The sequence below is a fragment of the Phyllosticta citribraziliensis genome (assembly GCF_038025025.1).
Source record: "Phyllosticta citribraziliensis strain CPC 17464 chromosome Unknown J3D65scaffold_3, whole genome shotgun sequence".
NCBI lineage: Eukaryota > Fungi > Ascomycota > Dothideomycetes > Botryosphaeriales > Phyllostictaceae > Phyllosticta > Phyllosticta citribraziliensis.
In genome coordinates this window covers 2,070,949-2,089,119 of record NW_027117340.1, presented here as the reverse complement: position 1 = coordinate 2,089,119, position 18,171 = coordinate 2,070,949, and the positions used below count along the sequence as shown (strand labels likewise).

Here is an 18,171-nt window from a genome sequence, read left to right as displayed (position 1 = left end):
TCTGGTCGATGACCGAGTAGCCGTCGAATCAACGTACATTGACAATTGGTCAATTGGAAGCCAGTAGTAGATGGGGATTGCCCGGATCGTAGGTCAAATCGTGATTTTGGTATATCAACGCCGTGCCAGAAGTTGTGCCCACACCCAATCCATTTGAACAGACCCAAGGAGATTCCCGGGGAACTGTTTAGCTGAGAAGAACGAGAATGACATTGTCGCCGCGCAGGAACCTGTTTGAAGGCGGTCAGAGGGCTGCCCACTAGGGTTGAGATGGCGAACTTGCATTTTGCTAACAAACCTGTCCTTGTTCACCATGCGCACGCCTGGCTTTCCGGTTCCAGTCTTGGGGTTCTCGGCCCACATCTCCTTGACATTCTCGAGGAGCATGTTGCAGTGACGGTCGAAGGCCTTGACGCGCGCGAGCAGCTTGCGGTTGTTGCGGAGCGAAATGAGGACTTGGTTGTGCTGGCGCACGGCGGTTTGGAGGATGGAGAGCGGGCCTTGTTGAAACTCGTACTCTTCGACTTGGGCGATCTCATACTCGCTGAGATGGCGTTAGTCGAGCAATAGTGTGGGGTTGGAGCATGGCGTACGTGAGTTGGTCGCGCGACTTGGTCATGAGTTCCCTGTGATGATGTTAGGTTTGAAGTTGGGTGGAACGCTTGAGAAAAGCTCACTGGATCTTTGCGTCGGCCATGGTGAAGGGATGTCGTGCGGTTAGTCTCGGGGCTGGACGGATTGGCGATAGATGGGCTGGCGGACGACGAGCGGAGGACTGGGGATGCGAATGGAAGCTGCAGTAACGATAGGTAGGAACTGGAAGCCGACGCGCTGGGCCGGTCGGGCGATCGGTGGTGTATTCTTCCGCAACGCCACAGCCGGGCAGGGCATGCGCCTCATCACCAGGCAAGGATTCCTTTCTTCGGTTCCGTTGTGGCGCCAGACCAGACGCGTCCCGTGTTTTGTCCAATCAATGTCCGTGCATTCCCGTCGACCACATCCATCGTCATGGCTCTCAGCACCATTCACGCCGCCCTTGTATTTCTACCCTTCATTGACGCTCATCTCCAGACGCGACTCCTCGGCGCTCAGCTGTGCAGCTCCCATTGCAGAATCCGTGTTTGGGTGGCCTCTCGCTTTTCATTTTCACAAGTTGGGGAACGCGTCCTGGCTGCAGCGCTTCGCGTCCTGCAAAGCTTCGGTTGAGCTGGGACCCTATCAGACACGCGCCAGCCTCTTAAACATCGCCTCGAGGCGCGACACGGCTAACCCTCCACCTCATCCACCCTGCCTTAAAATCGTCGATCTCCCCGGCCCATCTCTCCTTCTCCACACACCATCCTCCACTTCCCAACGTGGATGCATCCCGCCTTGGTTCAACATGTCCTCCCCCTTCACCTACGGGGAGTCGTCGCCTCATTACGTGCCGGCTGCGGTAGGCGAAGAAGAGGATGACCCGGCCGCTGGCATACAGAGGCGCGTCATGCGTGGTGAGCTGCCACTCCTCCCGAGACTTCCTTGAGCCTTGTCTAACAATTCAACAGTCAAGGTACTCTACACATTCGACGACTCGCACAAGACGTATTGCCTCGCCCGCCTTCCCAACGCGTTGAACATTCCCACCGTCATGGTCGACGACGAAACCCAGGTTGGCGTAATTGAACTTCGGACTTGTGTCGAGTCTCTTGTGAACGCTAGGTACGTGTCAAATCTTGCGGTCGCTTGTGCCCCTGGCTGACGCGTGATTTTCTTCAGCCCAGAGCTCGTTGCCAAACTCGGTCACGATTACACAGTCTACGCGTACGACTACTCCGAATTCGAGACGCCACTGGTCGGCCAAGGCATGCTTTCGTGGATTCTGGCATCTGCCTCTTCAACCTTGGACGCGCCCACAAACGCGCAAAAGACCATGATAACGGGAAAAGTACGCGAAAACATTTTGGGCCTCTTTAGCGGAGGGGTCAAGGAGACGCTGGAGGTCAAGTTGAAACTAGTGCCTGTTCCCACGATTCTCCAGAGCGATTACCTCGAGACCATGGAAAAGTACCGAAGCCTTGGCCAATTTATTCCCGAGGGTTTCGATCATAGCGCGTGGATGAATTTCCTCAAAACCAACCCGGATATCAACACCATCACCGCACACCTCCAAGGCACACCGTTCCCGCAATCTACAGCGCTTCAGCGTGTCAACCCCGGCGGCGTAGAATCACTGCACCAGCTATTGACTCAAAACGCGTCGCCACATGAGGAGAGGCGCGGCAGTCAGCAATGTCCAGCACAGCCTTTGAGTCACAGCCGCCAAGGCAGCAGAGCTTGCAGCCCCGCTGGGAGCGTCCGGTCTGGAGTCGCTTTCCAACAACACCAGAGAGACCAGTCGCGACCAGTTTCGAGCGCGTCCCACACTAGCGAGCGTCCATTTTCCCAAGCACCCTCATTCACGCAGCCCGCATCGGATCCCAGCTGTGGGCAGAGCCGCAATCAGGAGTTGGAACACGAGGGATGTCCACCCAGGAAAAGAGCGCGAGTCGTGCAGGCAGACTGGCATGGAAAGTCTCAATTTGGGCCACGAGCAGATACACTTCGTATCACTGCCAGCAATGCCGCCTCTGTCCGCGTTCACAAGCCATCGCCGATCAACTTGGCCAGCGAAGGGCCCTCCAACTCCTTGGAACCGCCACAACGCCCCCCAACTCCTAGGCCGACCGAGTTGCCTGGAGCGCGGGCCCGAGCATCGATGAATGTCAGCTCCCTCCGTAGGGAGTCGTCGCTTGGTAACACGCAGTACGGACGACGTGGGCCATATTCGGAATCCGGCTTGGCTTCCGAGGATGACCAAATGGCTGATGCAGAAGATTCTCCCGCTGAATTTCCATCGTCGCCACCCATATGTCCACCGAATCACCATTCCCCTGCACCCTCTAGTCCAGGGTTGCCAACCTTTACCTGCACCGATGATTCTGGATTCGGGAGCGGTTCGGTCATGGAACTTGAGGTAGCGCCCGAGAACACACGATACCCTGGCGCACAGCATCCAACGTCCGAGGCTCCAACTGTCGTTGCTTCGGATCAGTGGAAGATGGAGACTCCCGGTCCTCCTGAAATGCTTCCAACACGAGTTGGACGTCCTCAACCGCACTACAAACATCAACGCAAGGCCGAAGAAGCCGCCGCCGCCGCTGCTGTTCGTGCCGTGATGTCGGATGGCGAAGTGGTGGTTAAAAAGCCCGAAACACGAGGCAGGAAGCGCAACGACACGAAAAAACCCCCTCCGCCCCCTACGCAACATAAACTCGCCCCCATGACTGCGGCTCCCCTCAAACGGTACCAACCTGGTCCCGTTTCGAGCCCTCATCTTGGTCCAATTCACCAGCCTAGACCAATGAGCGTCCCTCCTGTTCTTGCATCATGGCAAACCCCACCTCCATCGCAGCAGCAACCCAGAGTTGATTCGCCAAGACCTCCTCCGATGCATCTGCCTCCGGCCCAAGAACAACAGTCCGAATCTCAGCAACTCGTCGAGCTGGGCCAGATGGTACATCCCACTCGCGAGCAAAGTCATGCGGAACCTACGGCGAATCAAATCTCTCCCGTTTCGAATACAAGCCCTCCCGCAAATCAAGTACCTGATTCAACTAATGCACTGCCTATGCATCGCGAACCAGGGTCTGCCGCAAGCGTTCCTCAAAAGTCAACCAACGTCGCGAAGCCAAAGATTCTTTCGCGAGCTCAAACTTGGTCAGCCGATGCTTCCACAGGAAACCAGGATATCAAGCCTTCTGGCTCTGTTCAAATGCCTCGGTCCACCTCTAGGTCAGCATCTCCCGCAGCTGGCATTTGTCGGAGTGGTTCTGGGGCGAAGCGCAAGAAGGCCATCGAGGACAAACTCGAGGTTTGTATCATGGAGGGCAAGATGCCTGACTTTTGTGCCGTTTGTGGAGAAATCAAAACCCCTACCTGGCGGAAAGCTTTCTACAAAATTGTCGAGGGCAAGCCAGAGAATATTGCGACCTCGCTTGAAGAGCCTGGCGCTATTGCTGGCTATGAGGTTGTAGTACCGAGACAGGACGAAGAGAACGCTGGGCCCAAGTACAAGTTGTACAAGAGGTCTTTGAACAACGAAGACAAGGCCAACAATGATTACACGCCTATGCAGCTCTGCAATCCTTGCGGGCTGCATTTTGCAAAAGCCGGCACAATGCGACCTCCCGAGAGATGGGAACCCAAAAACAAGGAGAAGAAACGCGGAAGGCCCAGGAAGCGGAATCCGCTAAAGAAGGACTCGTGTACTTCGGATGCCATGGAAGAGCCCATGTCGGGTCTCGGCACTGATCCTGCGTACCCCAGCGACCTGATGGAGTGGGCACAGCAAGACACGTCGGGACAAGCTGACACGCCTCAGGAGGGATCATCGAATGGAGACTCGGCGTTCCAGAAGGCTCACAACGAAAAGTCCGAGCCATCACCAGAGCATGACCTGGCTGAAAATGTCCAAGGGACGCGTCCTGCCAAGAGGCAAAGGGCAGCCAGCTGGCAGCCTCTGGACGGCGAGGTTGAGTCACAGTTTCCTGGGCCAAAACGAAGTTTGGGGCGTGAAGTCTATTCCAGTCCTCCAAGGGTTGTTGGATCTCAAGAGTCTCCCATCAACATTGAGGAAGATTCGCCGTCCGAGAGGCCAACCAGACGACTACTTTTCCCGTCCCCTCGCAAGGACGGTCAATTCAAGTCGCTGGCAGACGGATCAAAGGGCAAGTTTTGGCGGACTGCTGGTCAGAAACCCCCTCCCTTTGGTTTTGGGCATGCTCCCAATGCGCAGGACAAAGAGAACATGCCACCTCCAAGCGACGAGGATAACAGCTTCGCACATTTGTTTGAGGAAAGCAGTAACAACGCTTCGAAGTCGGCGACTCCAGCGAACCGCTCCGCCCAAGACGTGTTGAAGACTCCGGGATCAAAAGGAAATCGCGTGGCCCTGACGCCAAAGGGATCGGCGCGAAAGCTGGTAGCGGACTTGCTCAACCTCACGCCATCCAGAACTATCAAGACGCCAAAAGCCAACGGCACACCGCTTTCGGCATCGCTGCAGGACCTATTCAAGTCGCCAGGGTCAGCATCACGCAACCGCGACTGGCTGAGTTCGCCGGGCACAGCACGGCTTTTCGATTTCAGCGAGTTCGACGTGGACCTTTTTCCAACTTCGGATTTTCCGGTGCCAAGCTCGCCGTCGCACGGGAACAATGGGTTCAACTTTTCGCTGTACGAGGATCCGACGTCGACCAACACGCTGGACAACTTTTGGTTCTCGACGGAAGGCAATGGACTGCAGCTGGCGGGCGGGGAGCAGGGGACAGATGGTCACCTGGAAGAGTTTACGACGCTTATGGTGGACGAGGTTATGAAGTCGGGCAACGGCGCGGCCCTCGAGAAAGGGGAAAAGGATGACGAGGATGGGCCTGGCGGAGAAGTGGCCGGCACACCAGACAATGAGGAGGTGGCCTTGGTAGAGGCGGCGCCGGCCAAGGCGTAGATGGGAGATGGAAAGGAAATGGCACACGGGGAATTGATTTTTAGCAAGGCGCTGGGGATTTTGATGGTTTAAAGATGGTAGTTCGAAAGGGGGTAGTCCAGTAGGCCGCAGCAGTTGGCCGGATCAGGAGGACCAACGGAACGGTCAACCACGAAAGGGCCGCTTGGCCCGTTGAGGCATGCGTAAAACACAAGGTCCCCGGTGAAGTTAGTTTGTGACTCCTGTCCCAAAGCCAGGAAATTGGACTGGTTGAACGGGACAGGGGGGCCAATCTGCCCACCGCCCGCGTTCATACATTACAGTACAGTACCCTGCCGACGGGGGGATTGCAGGGAGTCTTTACGTCTACCGTAATGTAGTGGAGGTGCAACGGCAGCCAAGCCCAGCCCAGGTGAGGTAGCTGTTACCTTACCCCTCCCGCGCCTGCCAGCCTCGCCAAGCTCCCCTTCTCAGCCTCCGACACGACTCAACTGCCTTGAACCTGTTGCATGCAACAGAAATCCAACACCTCTCTGCCTACATGAACGCTACCGGTCCTTGAAGCTCAGGGCCTCTCATCCTCTCACTCTCACCCACTCTCCCTCTCCCTCTCTCTCTCTCTCTCTCCCTCTCTTTCGTCGCTCTCCCGCCCCCAACACTGCAACCTCCGCCGAGTGCTTCCGTTGCTCTCCACCCCATCAAGGTGCCCGCCGCAACCAGCCCGTGGATTCCACCGTCTGTCTGCCTGTTGGCCTGTCTTGCGCGCTCAACTCCCCGACGGTCGCTCTCTCTAAGACGTCCTCTTCTGCAACCCGTGCCAGACTTCTCCTCGCCCTCCTCGCTCTGTGCACCGCCCTTCCCTGTCACAAGGCACATCTTAAACTCCGAATGGGGCATCCCTAGTTACCTCACCCACGACAACCCTCCGTCTGTTCCTCCTTCGTCAAAGTTTGGTTGGGACCATCAACCACCCGAGCCTATCCGCCAGATTCAAAATGGGAAAGCGACGCCGTGCTACTCTGGCCACCTTGCCTGCCTCCAAGGTAGTCAAATACCACACCACTCCCTCGGCCGATACCGCCAGGGCCAAAGGCGTCAAACAGAGACACTCCACCGGTCGCAGCATCCTGACCCGATCCAAGGCAGCCCTCATGCGCACACAATTCCCGTTCCTCCTTCTACCTGCCGAACTGCGCAACGTGGTCTACGAGCTCGCCCTCGACTTTGAAGGTGTCGTTCGCACCGTGAACAAGCATTACGAAGCTCACGTTCAGGACGTCGGTTATATGCACTGGAAAGATCTCTCGACTCCAGGTATCCTCATGGCCAACAAACAAATCAGCCGCGAGGCGCTCTACGTCCTCCACCGCCAAACATTGACCATTCCTCACTCGACAACGCCAAACACCCACATTACCGACATCGCATGTCGAGCACTGCTGCAAAACGTGCGCAAGGTCAACATCACACGCGACCTGCGTCACGGCGAAAACCACATCTGGTGCGACCTGCTCGAATTCTTCCAGATCATCAGGTCTGCGGTCGAGGTTTGGAACGAGGACCACCACCTCCAGGAGTTGACAATCGACCTGAACGCTGCGGGCGTCATGTCGCACTTGAACACGTGCCCACAGAGCGGCCGCTGCTACTTCTTGGACGAAATCAAGATGCTCATGGAGACCATCCAAACCCTTCGCGGGATCAAGAAGGTTACAATTGGCGGCTTTCTCGCCCTGCATGCCCATCATGCGCTAGATCTGATGAAGCTGCCACCGGCATATCTTCTCAAGATTCCTGAACAGGTCCGTCAACGCATCCTTGGCTTCGTGCTCGACTGGAACGATGCAGACCGCGCTCTTGTACGCGCCAACCGAGCCGTGGGGGCCCCGGGATCTGAACGACTGTCACGAATGGAGCCTCCGATTACGACTCCGTCAATTGTTCTCACCAACCAACAGCTCTCCAAGGAGGCCGACATGTTTCTTAAGGTCAAGCCCCTGACCATTTCGGCGCCGCCGCCACGCTCAACGGCTCCTGGAACCAAGATCGATAACTTCATCACCAAGACCACCTTGCAGCAGGTGCGCCACTTGCGCTTGAACATCCACAGCCACGGGTCGCGAAACACGCTCCAAGACTGGAAGTACCTCTTCTCAGAGCTGGCCGAGTACCTCAAGGTCCGCCATTCGCTGCACACGCTGCACATCAACATAATGGACGGCGAATGGGTCCGAGCTGCGTCTAGGAAGGAGTCGCTCTGGCCTTCGGACTGGTACGGTCTTAGTGTCTTGCGCAGCATTACATCACAGCGCATGTCCGAGAGGAAGCTTCAAAGAGTGACGTGGGAGGGAGTCGTCGACGAGGAGGAGATGAGCCAGCTGCACACTGCACTGGCGGGCGAAGAGACGACCATTGAGTTTCCGGAGACCATCCTGGAGATATGACCAGATGACGAAGCAAGAATGCTTCTCGATTACGGCCGATTACGGACACGACCAAGTTGTCCAAGCAGCTTTCTTTCCCAGATCTTACATACCACTTAGCCGGGACAGACTTTTTTTTTTTCACGGGCCAGTGGCATTCAGGCATCGGTGGCCAGCATCTTTCCTTTCTTCTGATTCCCCCTTATACGGCTTTGTAATTCCGGCGGCTCTCAACTTTATCATGTTTTTCCCCCTCACTCTGTTTTCTTGTTTGCAGCTGCCTTAGGACCAGTGGGCATGGATGGCTTTATCAACATCTTTTACGGACCTCTTTGCTCTTCATTTGCACGATATCCCCCATGCCCTATTTATCCTCTATCACCCAACTTTTTCTTCCCAGCAGGGACGCACGAGTGCGTATGCTTTGCTTCTTCTTCTTCTTCTTCTTCTTCTTCTCCTGCTTCTTTCCCTCACCCTGTATCTATGGGCGGTGGGCCAACGATGGTGCGGTTCAGGTGATGATGCGGTCCGGGTGGTGACGCGGTTCGGGTGATGACGCGATTCGGGTGATGATGCGGTTCGGGTTCGGGTTCTGGAAGCATCCGAGCATATGTGTGTGTCGAGGAGGGAGGATGGATAACAGGGGAGCATTCCATGGCCTTACGGAGGCGGTGTACATAGTTTGGGAGCCAGGTGGGAAGGTCAGGAAGGAAGAAGAAGTAGGCCGAATAGGTGCGGCATGAATTATATATGTGTGTAATGGGGCATGACTACTGCTGCTGGTGAATACGTAATGGACCGGTATATATGTATGCTTGGATGTATTGTGTTGAGATTGCGGGGAATGGACCAAGTTTTGTCGTCTTCGCCCCCCCCCCCCCCCCCCCCCCCCCCCCCCCCCGCCCTTGATCCCTTTACTCGATCCCGCTTTTGAAGAGCGGTTGACGTATGGGTTACCACGGTAACCTTTTTGTTGCTATCGATCGCTGCTGTCCGTTTCCCCTTTCCCCTTTCCAACACCCCCTCTCCTCCCCCTATTCTTCCCGTCCCGCACCCTCATTCGCTGGCCCAGTCCACGTGCCGGAGCACACACATGGTAGGCACCCCGCACCCTGGTCCCTGGATGAAGATTGATGACGTGCGCGTACTCTAACTACATGTGTGGATTGGGGGACCGTAGAAGGCGGTGCAGATAAGAAGGCAGAGAAGATAACAGATGGATGGATGGATGGGTGGATGGGGCACATGTGTGTTTGTAGTTAAATACAACGTGTCCGACTTTTTTTTTTTTCCTTTCGCTTCGTGGCTTACTTGCTTGCTTGCTGCTGCTGCTGTCTGTGTCCGGAGGCCTGATCCCACGTCCACGGCTCACATATGTCCAGCCATTGTATTTCTTCTGGCAACTCTCTGTCACTGCAAAGCCACTTGACAGCCAAAAACAAAGCGCTGCGTCGCAGAACAACGAGACGTCGATTCACGTCTTCATATTTCCTTTCTCCTCCCCATCTAACCTCGCCTTGCCTCACGTCCTTCTTCCCAGACGTTATCTTTCGCTTCGTGGGCTCACCTGATTCGCTCGAGCGAAGAAAGATCGATGGGACGTTGGAGACAAACGTGCCCGGCTTCTAACCAACGGCTGCTGGGTGCTGCTGGGTGCTGCCGACCAACCAACTACCTTTCCAGACAGACAGACACGGCCATTTTTAGTAAAATGTAGCGGGTGTTGGAGCGCGGTCTTTCTCATCCTCCCTGCTGCTCTCCCAGGCGTCTCACCCTTCCAAGAGGACCGAGTCCGTCTAAAGAATGCCGCATTGGGCCCAGGCTCCGAGCATCCAATTGTGACATGTTGGCAAATTGATATGTAGTGATGTGGCACAAGCCACGTGAGACAAAAAGGCCTCCGAGTCACTGGTCTGCGACCCAGTCTCGGTGCCGCCCGCTCAAATGTTGAAAAAGTCGTCGTCGAATGCCGTGTCAGCGCCCGTGCCGTCGCCGGCGCCGTCACCGCCCAAGTCAAAGTCGGCGTAGTTGAACATGTCGTCAAAGGTCGAATCGTTGGCGTACGAATCAGGGTTGAAGGCGTCGGCGTCTTGTTGCGGCTGTTGGTCCTGTTCTTGCTTTTGGTCGTCGTTGGGGGCGGCGGCGGCGTTGTCTTGCTTGTTGTCACTTGTCGACGTTTGCTGCTCCTGCTGCTGTTGCCCCTGATTCTGCTTCTGGCTTTGATCGGTCGACCCGAGACCAAAATCAAACATGTCGCCGACGCTTTCGTCCTCCTTTTTGGCGCCTTCGTCCGCCTGTTGTGTGGGTTCCGCCCGCTGCTGCTGCTGCTTGTCTCCACCTGAGTCGATGTTGGCGTAGGTCTCCAGCCCTGGAAGCAGGGCAAAGTCAATCTCCCCCTGCTGATCGTCGGCATCCCCGCTGCCATTGTCTTGTTCGTTTGTAAGATCTTCAAACATGCTGTCCAAGTCTGTATGATTGAGCCCTGCTGTTGTCGGGGTCCGTCCGAAGAGGTCGTCGCTGCCCGTTGTGGTTCCAGCAGTCTCTGGCGCGCCACCAGTCTGCGCATTGGATGCGGCGCTCGTTTCGACGGCTAGCGGCTTGTTTGCGGAGTTGTTGGGCAGTGTCTTTGGTGGGGCGGCAGTGTGGGCGGCGGTCGAAGGCAACGCGGTGAATGCGTCGGTTCCCGTCATGGTTACATCGTTGTCTTGGTTGGCGGACCTGTGCATGGTCGGCGAGCGCGATGCTGCTGCTGCTTTGGACTGGGCGGCGGCGGCAGCCTTCTTTTGCTGTTCCTCTTGCTCCTGGGCCTCCTTCTGCTTTTGCGCCTCCTCGGCAGCGGCACGCGCTTCCTCGGCTTCGCGTGCTTCGCGGGCGGCGCGGTGGACGGCTACGTCACGACGCAGGACTGACTGGGCGCGGAACTGGGTTATGGATAGTTGCATTAGTATGCGCAGTGTGCAGACGGCGGGGCAGCAGCGGACAATACCAGCTCGCGTTCCAGGTCATCCAGCGAGACGTGGAAGCGGTCGAGGTGCAAGGTCAGAGCAGGATTGGCGTACTTGGGGCCTGGCAGGTTTTGAGGATTTGGGTTGGTGACTGCAATGTGGTTGAGCTGGGGTCGGGCCGGGTTCTTCATCGAGTAGGCGACCTCGAGGAGCTAGGTGAGGTCAGAGAGCAGCCGAGGATGAGAGGACGGGAGTGAGACTGACGGCGGCATTGAGCGAAGTGTGGAGCGAGTCGAGCAGCTGCAGCGAGTGGGGAGGGTGTGGAGGGGCGGCCATGGTGGTGATGGAGTGATGGATGTCGATTGAGGGTCGGAGAGAGGGACGGCAGAGGTGAGGTCGAGTCAAGCGCGGGTGAGGAATGCGCCTGGAGGGTGGGTGAGGTGAGGCTCTTAGCACGTGTGTGCCGTGGTGTTTAGCAGCTGGGTGCCTTGTCAGTGAGCCCTGGCCCTGGCCCTGGCGCTGGCGCTGGCGCTGGCGCTGGCACTGGGCTGGCACCCATCACCCTGCCCTGAGCTGGCGGGCCGCCCGTCGTTAGCGCTCTGTCAGGCCTGGCCGGTCGACACCTCACCCCACAACCAAAGTCAGTCAGTCAAGTCAGTCCCTCAGTCTGATACTGTCCTCACCTCTCTCGCCTCACCCTCCCCCCTCCCCCCTCCCCCCCAGCAGCACGTCCGCCCGCCACCTCGACGCTCCCCATCGACGACGCTGCCGACTCTTCTCCTCTCTTCTTCCTCCTCTCCTCCTCCTCTCCTCCTCCTCTCCCTCCTCTTCCTCCATCTCTTCCGTCCCCTCTCGTTGTTCCTCTTTTTTTTTTTTTTTTTTCCTCTCTTAAACCCCCAAAAGGTTCCAGCGAGCCGGATTATCCACCTACCTCGCTTGCCCTCGCTCCTCCGCCTGGCGGTTCTCTGCGCTGCTCTGCGTCTCTGCGCTGCACCACGCTTCTCCACCACCGCCATCATCGACCACCTCGCCACGAATCCTCTTTCTTCAGCTGCCGGTCCTCCAACTCCTCACTCCCTCGCATCACAGCTCCCCTCAACTCGTTTGCGTTAGTACCACCACCCCCACGCGCCACACACGCAGGCCACAGAGCGACCTGCTGATCCGACAAATGCTCATCAACCCGACAGTCATCCAACACCATCTCAAAATGTCTGAGCCGCAAGCCTCTGGCACCGCTCTCCCCCCGCCGCCTGCACCCGCTGGCGCTCCCGGCTACGACAATGGTGCTCAGGGCAACCCCCAGGCCTCGCAGGGCCATATGCCTCCGCCGTCCCTCGCGCCTGTTATAATCCCCCAAAACACCAATCCCATTCCTACCGCCGTCAGCTCCCCCATGTCTGGCAGCGTCATGTCGCCTACCTCTGCAGGCGGCTACGTGCGTCGCGCAGCTCCCGAACCGAACAAGCGTGCCCTCTACGTTGGCGGGTTGGATCCTCGCCTGACTGAGGACGTCCTGCGTCAAATCTTCGAGACGGCCGGTCACGTCGTCTCGGTCAAGATCATTCCCGACAAGAACGTATGTTTGCGCCCCCACCTTTTGCTTCGCCGCGTCGCCGCCGCTTTCCCCACACACACGCGTCAACAACACTCTTGCCAACAACGGCCCCGGTCACACGGGCTTGGTTCTTGAACGCGTGTGAGGTGCGGTGCTGCTCCAATTGCGCTTTCCTGCTCCCGCCGCCGCTGCTCCTGCACTTGCGGCGCGCCCCTCGCGGCTTCCGTCGTTGGCCTTGCTGACTTCTTCCTCACTCCGCAGTTTGCGGACGCTGCTCCTAACGAGACTGATTTTTTCTCACAGCAGAGATTCCACTCCAAGGGTCTCAACTACGGCTTTGTCGAGTACGACGACCCTGGTACTGCCGAGCGCGCCATGCAGACCCTCAACGGCCGTCGCGTCCACCAGAGCGTAAGTTTGATTGCACGCCAAGACGGTCGGCTCCAATTGACATTTTCGTTTGCCAGGAAATCCGCGTCAATTGGGCTTACCAGTCCAACACCCAGCCCAAGGAGGACACGTCCAACCACTTCCACATCTTTGTCGGCGATCTTTCCAACGAGGTCAACGATGAGGTCCTGCTCCAGGCATTCTCCGCTTTCGGCCCTGTCTCGGAGGCTCGCGTCATGTGGGACATGAAGACGGGTCGCTCTCGTGGCTACGGTTTCGTTGCTTTCCGCGACCGCTCTGATGCTGAAAAGGCCTTGAGCTCCATGGATGGCGAGTGGCTCGGCTCCCGTGCCATCCGCTGCAACTGGGCGAACCAGAAGGGCCAGCCCTCCATCTCCCAGCAGCAGGCAATGGCTTCCATGGGCATGACCCCGACCACCCCGTACGGACACCACCACTTCCCTACCCATGGCGTTCAGTCGTACGACATGGTTGTCAACCAGACCCCTCAATGGCAGACGACCGTCTACGTCGGCAACTTGACTCCCTACACCACCCAGGCCGACCTTGTTCCTCTCTTCCAAAACTTTGGTTACGTGGTCGAGACGCGCTTCCAGAGCGACCGTGGCTTTGCCTTCATCAAGATGGACACTCACGAGAACGCTGCCATTGCCATTTGCCAGCTCAACGGCTACAATGTCAACGGCCGTCCTCTCAAGTGCAGCGTATGTATCAATCCATTCACCGTGCCATTCCTTGCTGACGAGCTCTTGCAGTGGGGCAAGGACCGTCCTCCCACTGGCCAATTCGAGGGTTACTCGCCCGCCGCCGGTGGTCCCAACTCGGCCTACCCTCCTACCCCCAGTGCATACTTTCCTCAGTACGGTGGCCCTGGTGGTCCCATGGGCTCTCCTCAGGGTAAGTTGCCCACCAATGGAATGTTAGTCCAAACACTAACGGCAGCAGCAGGTCCCAGCCCGGGTGCCCAGCCTTTTGCTGCGCAGAGCCAGGGTGGCTTTGGCGGCCCTGCCATGGCTCAGCCTTACCAGCAAATGCCCGGCAGCGCTGGTGGCTTTGGTCGCGGCAGCGCGGCAGCTCAGCAGTGGGCTCAGCCGACCCCTGGTGGCTTCAGCCAAGTCAACAACGGCTACCAGGGCTACTCCGGCTAGACGATTTTCCTTGCAATGCCCACGGTCGAGCTTCCTCCGATTACGTCTCTCCACTTTATGTCATCCTCGAGATCTTTACCCATGCTTGGATAACTACCGTATGGTCGCTGCCCCTCTTCTGTAAAAAGCTGGGATGCAAGATTCCTCTTTCTTCCCTTGCGTCAGCATTCATGCTGTAGTTGTCCACTTTTTTGTTAGAGGTCGACGGGTTTCACTAAATTGCTGCTTCAATGGGTTGACGAGTGACTCCAAGGGGTTTTCACCAAAGCATGTCAACACGGATTTCTTTGTCGGATTCTGGGGTTCCTTTATAGTTCATGCTGCTGCTCTCGTTATGTCTTTCTCCGCGCGGCAACAGCGGCATATGCCGTTGGTTGTCTGCATTGAGGCTCTTGATTCAATTTCTGAAGCGAAAAAAATTGCTCTGGCAAGCCGGTTCGTTGTCCTGTCTGTCTTGTCCTGTCGTCTCGATCGTCAAAGATCATGATGTAACGTGCTCCTATACTTTTACCTCCTCGTTCCTCTGCTATCTGCTCTCTCGCTCTGTCTATCTGCTCTGCAAACTCGTCTTGTTATTTCTCTTCGAGTTCTTTTGTCACAACATACCCCCTTTCGTATTGTCGTCGGCAGTAGCAGTGGTTTTTGGTAGGCCGGGCAGTCATCATGTATCGTCACGCCTTTTTTTTTGTCCCTTTCTTGGCCAGACGGGAGAGATTAACCACACCCCTAAAAGTCGTTCAATCGAGGCACGGAGGAGGACAGGGAGGGCTGAGCTCGGCCGGGCCGGGGTTGGCATGGTTCGTTTCGACTTTGCTTCTTCTTTCTCTCTTCTCTCAATTTTGCGGTGCACCAGGTGAGAGGAGGTTGGGGATGGAATGATTCAAGGAGAGGAGTCGGTGATACGGCTGCTGCTCTCAGAGAGGGAGAGAGAGAGAGAGATTTGACCACAAATACGATTTGATTTGATTTGATTTTGGCTTGACTGCATTGTGCGCAATTGCTTGCCTCCTTGCTGTTTACCTGTCAAGTCCGTTTTCGCTTCGTCGATGGCATCGGAAGAGGTGGACTGCCTGGCAATTCGGCTCGATGATTCAACCTGCGCGTCGGATCTCGTCTGATTCTGCGTTTGGAGCCTTTACTCGATCGCGTCAGTGTCCTGCAAAAAAAGCTTCATCGCATCGCATAGCTTTACCTGCGGGCAGAGCAGAGAATTCCTCATGGCATTTTGGAGCCTTCAGCCTCCGCGTTCCGTTATTTGGGCAGGCAAGCAGGCACGTCTCAAGACCCGGCGAGTGAGCATTCTTGATCCCTCTCGCTCTTGTCCAGCACACATGCATGCATGCATTTATAGTTCTATATCCCCCCCTCCACCAGCGGGTGCTGATGGAATGGCATTCATCTATTCTAGTCTTCTTCATCTTCTCCTCTTTTTTTCCATTGTCTTTCCGTCATCTTTTTGTGGAGTGACTGTCACGACTGACGCTGAGTCGTCGTCATTCTAGGGCTGCGGCCGTAGCTGTGGCACAAAAGCACACATGATGGGTTATAGACGCCGTGTTTCTGTAGAAGTGGGATAAGTACTGCGCAGTCGGTTCACTCATACTCTATATCTGTAAGCTTCAAATTGCTGCGCAAACATCACCGTGCCTCTCACTGCCCTCGAGCTGCTTCATCAGCATCGCGTCCGCTCACGCTATCTTGAAGCTTCTGCATCAGCATCGCCGCCATTCTAACTGTCGTCAAGCTGCCACACCAGCCTCGCCTTCTCTTTCGTCGTCACCGCTCAATCGCCAACATCTCCTGCACTCCCGCTGTCGTCGCTCAAGCACCAGGATTGCCTCCGCTCCCGCTGTCATCACTCAGGCACCGATGCTGCTTTTACCTTTTCGGCAACTCTTTTCATTTAGTTGTGTGGTATGCGTGGCTGAAAAGCCGCGTCGAGGTATTTTGACTACCGTGGTCGTTGCTGCTTCTTTGTCACAGGGCGCTCAGGCCGGAGTGTCTGTATGTATGAGGTATTGACAGCTCTGGGTGGAAGAGGTAGGTAATCCGAGGGAGAAGATTCTTTTTTGGTTCGGGGTCCTTCGACGGGACCCCTGAACACAGCACCCTGGAAACAGCACATGGCCGAAGAATGCACCGGCACCAGCCCCAAAGTGTCATCTTCGAAAAGATGGGTTGCATACAAAAGGTGACGGAGCAATCCGGTTCCACCAAAGTTTCGCAAAACATTCCATAGCCTAGGCAGTACGGTCAAGGATAGAGTACATACAACGAAAGAGGACCTCGTCATCAAACGACAAACGCCAGCGTAGGCCGTCTCTCGTACTCCCGCAATCAAGCAGAGAGTCAGTCGGGGACCTACACGCCCAATTTTTCGCTCGCCAACTTGACGCCCTTGACCCTGTTTGCAATCTTCTCGAACGCAACGTCCCGCGCAACGTCTGGTGAGCCGTGCTTTGGCTTGAGGTCGATGCTGAAGGGACTGAAGCCGCAGTCGTCAGCTTTTGGGTGGTATGTCAGTATGTATCCCGCTCCATCATGACGTTTGAAGACCACTCACTAGCACCCAGCTGATCTACAGGGATGTGCTTGGACGCCGCGATGAGCTGTTCGCAGATCTCCTCGGGCGTCTCGACTTTTGGATTCAGCGGGTTGACGACGCCGACAAAGGCGACCTGTTTCGTTTCGGTAAGCGGATGTGCTTGTCCTCTTTCGGGTAGGACGCCCTACCTGCTTGACTCCTTTTGCGTCCTTTCGAATGTGCTGGCCGATTTCCTTGTACACCTTTTCCTTGTCCTTCTCGCTCGCGCACTGTATCAAGAAGTATCCAGCATCCATCTGGAACAAGCTGGGCAACAGCTCGTGGTATGGAACCTCGGCGCTGTGGACGCTGTCGCAATCGCCGCCGGGGCATGTGTGCACGCCAATGTTTTGCCGCTCTTCGGGACTGAACCGGGCGAGGAGTGCGTTGTTGAGGTCGATAAAGGTCTGGAGCAGTCCCGCGTTCGTCCACGGATTGCGCGGGTCCTTTTTGGCAGTGAGGCGGCCTTCGGTGAAATCGATGCTCACGCGCTTTGCGCCGGCGGCAAAGCAGCCTCGAATGTCCTTTTCGCATTCGTTGATCAAGTCTTTCACGAACTCGTCCTTGGGATAACCTTCGATTTCGCCTGCCAAGAGTTAATCACCAGCGACGGTACCGAGGGGCTCAACTGACCTTCAAGTGGATAAAGCAGATAGAGCATGCTTGGCGCTATGACTGCCTGCTTCATTGAAGACCGCTTGGCCAAGCTCTTGCTCTTCTCCAGATATTGGTATGCATATGTCCTGAACTTGAATGGTCCGCTAACCAATCTGGGCAACTGCCTGTGATGGCCATCGTCGAAATAGGCAAAGAATTGGCCGTCTGGTGCAAAGTTTGGGCCGAGGCCTTTTCCTCCAAGCGTGTCGATGACCGGGTAGGTAGCGAACGAAGAGGCCTGGTTGGATCAATACGTCTTCTCCGACGTCACCTTCACCGTGTCGCCAAAATTGAATGTGAGACATACCCGCTGCTCGCCGTCGGTGACAAGCTCCTGACCCGTTTCTTGCATGCGATGTACACTTTCAGCCGCCGCCTTTTCCTGCGCCATGAGTAGCTCGGCCTGCGATGCTTCTCCCCGCTCATACTGCGCAATGATGTCTTGTAGGAACTTTGGGCGCGGGAGCGACCCAACGGATTCGGTAGGGATTCCCATTGTGATTCGAATTGTCCCAGTCTTGATCCTTCGAATGAGTAGCCGTCAATTGGGGATTTCGCTCTTCACGATGATGGAGCTTCGAGCAGCGCAGAGCGGGGCAGCGGGACTATATCAGATGCCGTTTTCTATTCGCGTGGCAGCGGCCAGCGGGCCAGTTCATCGCTGCTGGTCAGGGTCCCATGGATGGATGGTGCGGCAGGAGCCAGGGCCAGTCAGCCCACGTTCGATTCACCGGCAACGGGGATGATGGGCCGGCGAAGCTAAATTTAAAGCAGTACTGCAGTCGCTCGGATCCTGCCTTTTCTCCGCCATCGTGAGGCCAATGGCGGGTTTGGGTCATTTCGTAAAAATATCGAGAGGCATTCAAGAGTAATTTGAAAGCCTATCTGGCGACCATGAAACAAAGCTAGAAGACCAACAAGTTGCGGTAAGAATGAGCCGAG

The 18,171-nt window shown here is 56.4% G+C and overlaps 7 protein-coding genes across 7 annotated transcripts; 4 read left to right on the top strand and 3 right to left on the bottom strand.

The window, feature by feature from the left end:
* Positions 1 to 37: 37 nt before the first annotated feature.
* On the bottom strand, positions 38 to 784 carry J3D65DRAFT_617617 (uncharacterized protein). Its single transcript, XM_066799567.1, has 3 exons — positions 678 to 784; positions 594 to 626; positions 38 to 544 (listed from the first exon to the last, which is right to left on the bottom strand). Exons 1-3 carry the CDS (start codon positions 695 to 697, stop codon positions 115 to 117), a joined length of 483 nt encoding a protein of 160 aa, XP_066658073.1. The 5' UTR covers positions 698 to 784; the 3' UTR covers positions 38 to 114.
* Positions 785 to 1,016: 232 nt separating this feature from the next.
* Positions 1,017 to 5,524, top strand: J3D65DRAFT_585724 (uncharacterized protein; the record flags this gene model as incomplete). Its single annotated transcript, XM_066797751.1, has 5 exons — positions 1,017 to 1,490; positions 1,545 to 1,698; positions 1,756 to 3,211; positions 3,497 to 4,316; positions 4,419 to 5,524. Exons 1-5 carry the CDS (start codon positions 1,382 to 1,384, stop codon positions 5,522 to 5,524), a joined length of 3,645 nt encoding a protein of 1,214 aa, XP_066658072.1. The 5' UTR covers positions 1,017 to 1,381.
* A 974-nt stretch (positions 5,525 to 6,498) lies between these two features.
* Positions 6,499 to 7,947, top strand: J3D65DRAFT_665867 (uncharacterized protein; the record flags this gene model as incomplete). Its single annotated transcript, XM_066802871.1, has 1 exon — positions 6,499 to 7,947. One exon carries the CDS (start codon positions 6,499 to 6,501, stop codon positions 7,945 to 7,947), a length of 1,449 nt encoding a protein of 482 aa, XP_066658071.1.
* Positions 7,948 to 9,866: 1,919 nt separating this feature from the next.
* Positions 9,867 to 11,207, bottom strand: J3D65DRAFT_665866 (uncharacterized protein; the record flags this gene model as incomplete). The annotated part of the gene is made up of 3 exons (XM_066802870.1): positions 9,867 to 10,847; positions 10,913 to 11,083; positions 11,136 to 11,207. 3 exons carry the CDS (start codon positions 11,205 to 11,207, stop codon positions 9,867 to 9,869), a joined length of 1,224 nt encoding a protein of 407 aa, XP_066658070.1.
* A 696-nt stretch (positions 11,208 to 11,903) lies between these two features.
* J3D65DRAFT_268729 (uncharacterized protein) lies at positions 11,904 to 14,147 on the top strand. Its single transcript, XM_066794938.1, has 5 exons — positions 11,904 to 12,450; positions 12,691 to 12,840; positions 12,897 to 13,544; positions 13,596 to 13,737; positions 13,789 to 14,147. Exons 1-5 carry the CDS (start codon positions 12,043 to 12,045, stop codon positions 13,986 to 13,988), a joined length of 1,548 nt encoding a protein of 515 aa, XP_066658069.1. The 5' UTR covers positions 11,904 to 12,042; the 3' UTR covers positions 13,989 to 14,147.
* J3D65DRAFT_268781 (uncharacterized protein) lies at positions 14,065 to 14,960 on the top strand. The gene has a single exon (XM_066794939.1). The coding sequence runs from the start codon at positions 14,306 to 14,308 to the stop codon at positions 14,843 to 14,845; it is 540 nt and encodes a 179-aa protein (XP_066658068.1). The 5' UTR covers positions 14,065 to 14,305; the 3' UTR covers positions 14,846 to 14,960.
* Positions 14,961 to 16,349: 1,389 nt separating this feature from the next.
* Positions 16,350 to 17,725, bottom strand: J3D65DRAFT_644838 (uncharacterized protein; the record flags this gene model as incomplete). Its single annotated transcript, XM_066802179.1, has 5 exons — positions 16,350 to 16,492; positions 16,552 to 16,666; positions 16,722 to 17,158; positions 17,206 to 17,467; positions 17,537 to 17,725. 5 exons carry the CDS (start codon positions 17,723 to 17,725, stop codon positions 16,350 to 16,352), a joined length of 1,146 nt encoding a protein of 381 aa, XP_066658067.1.
* Positions 17,726 to 18,171: the final 446 nt, after the last annotated feature.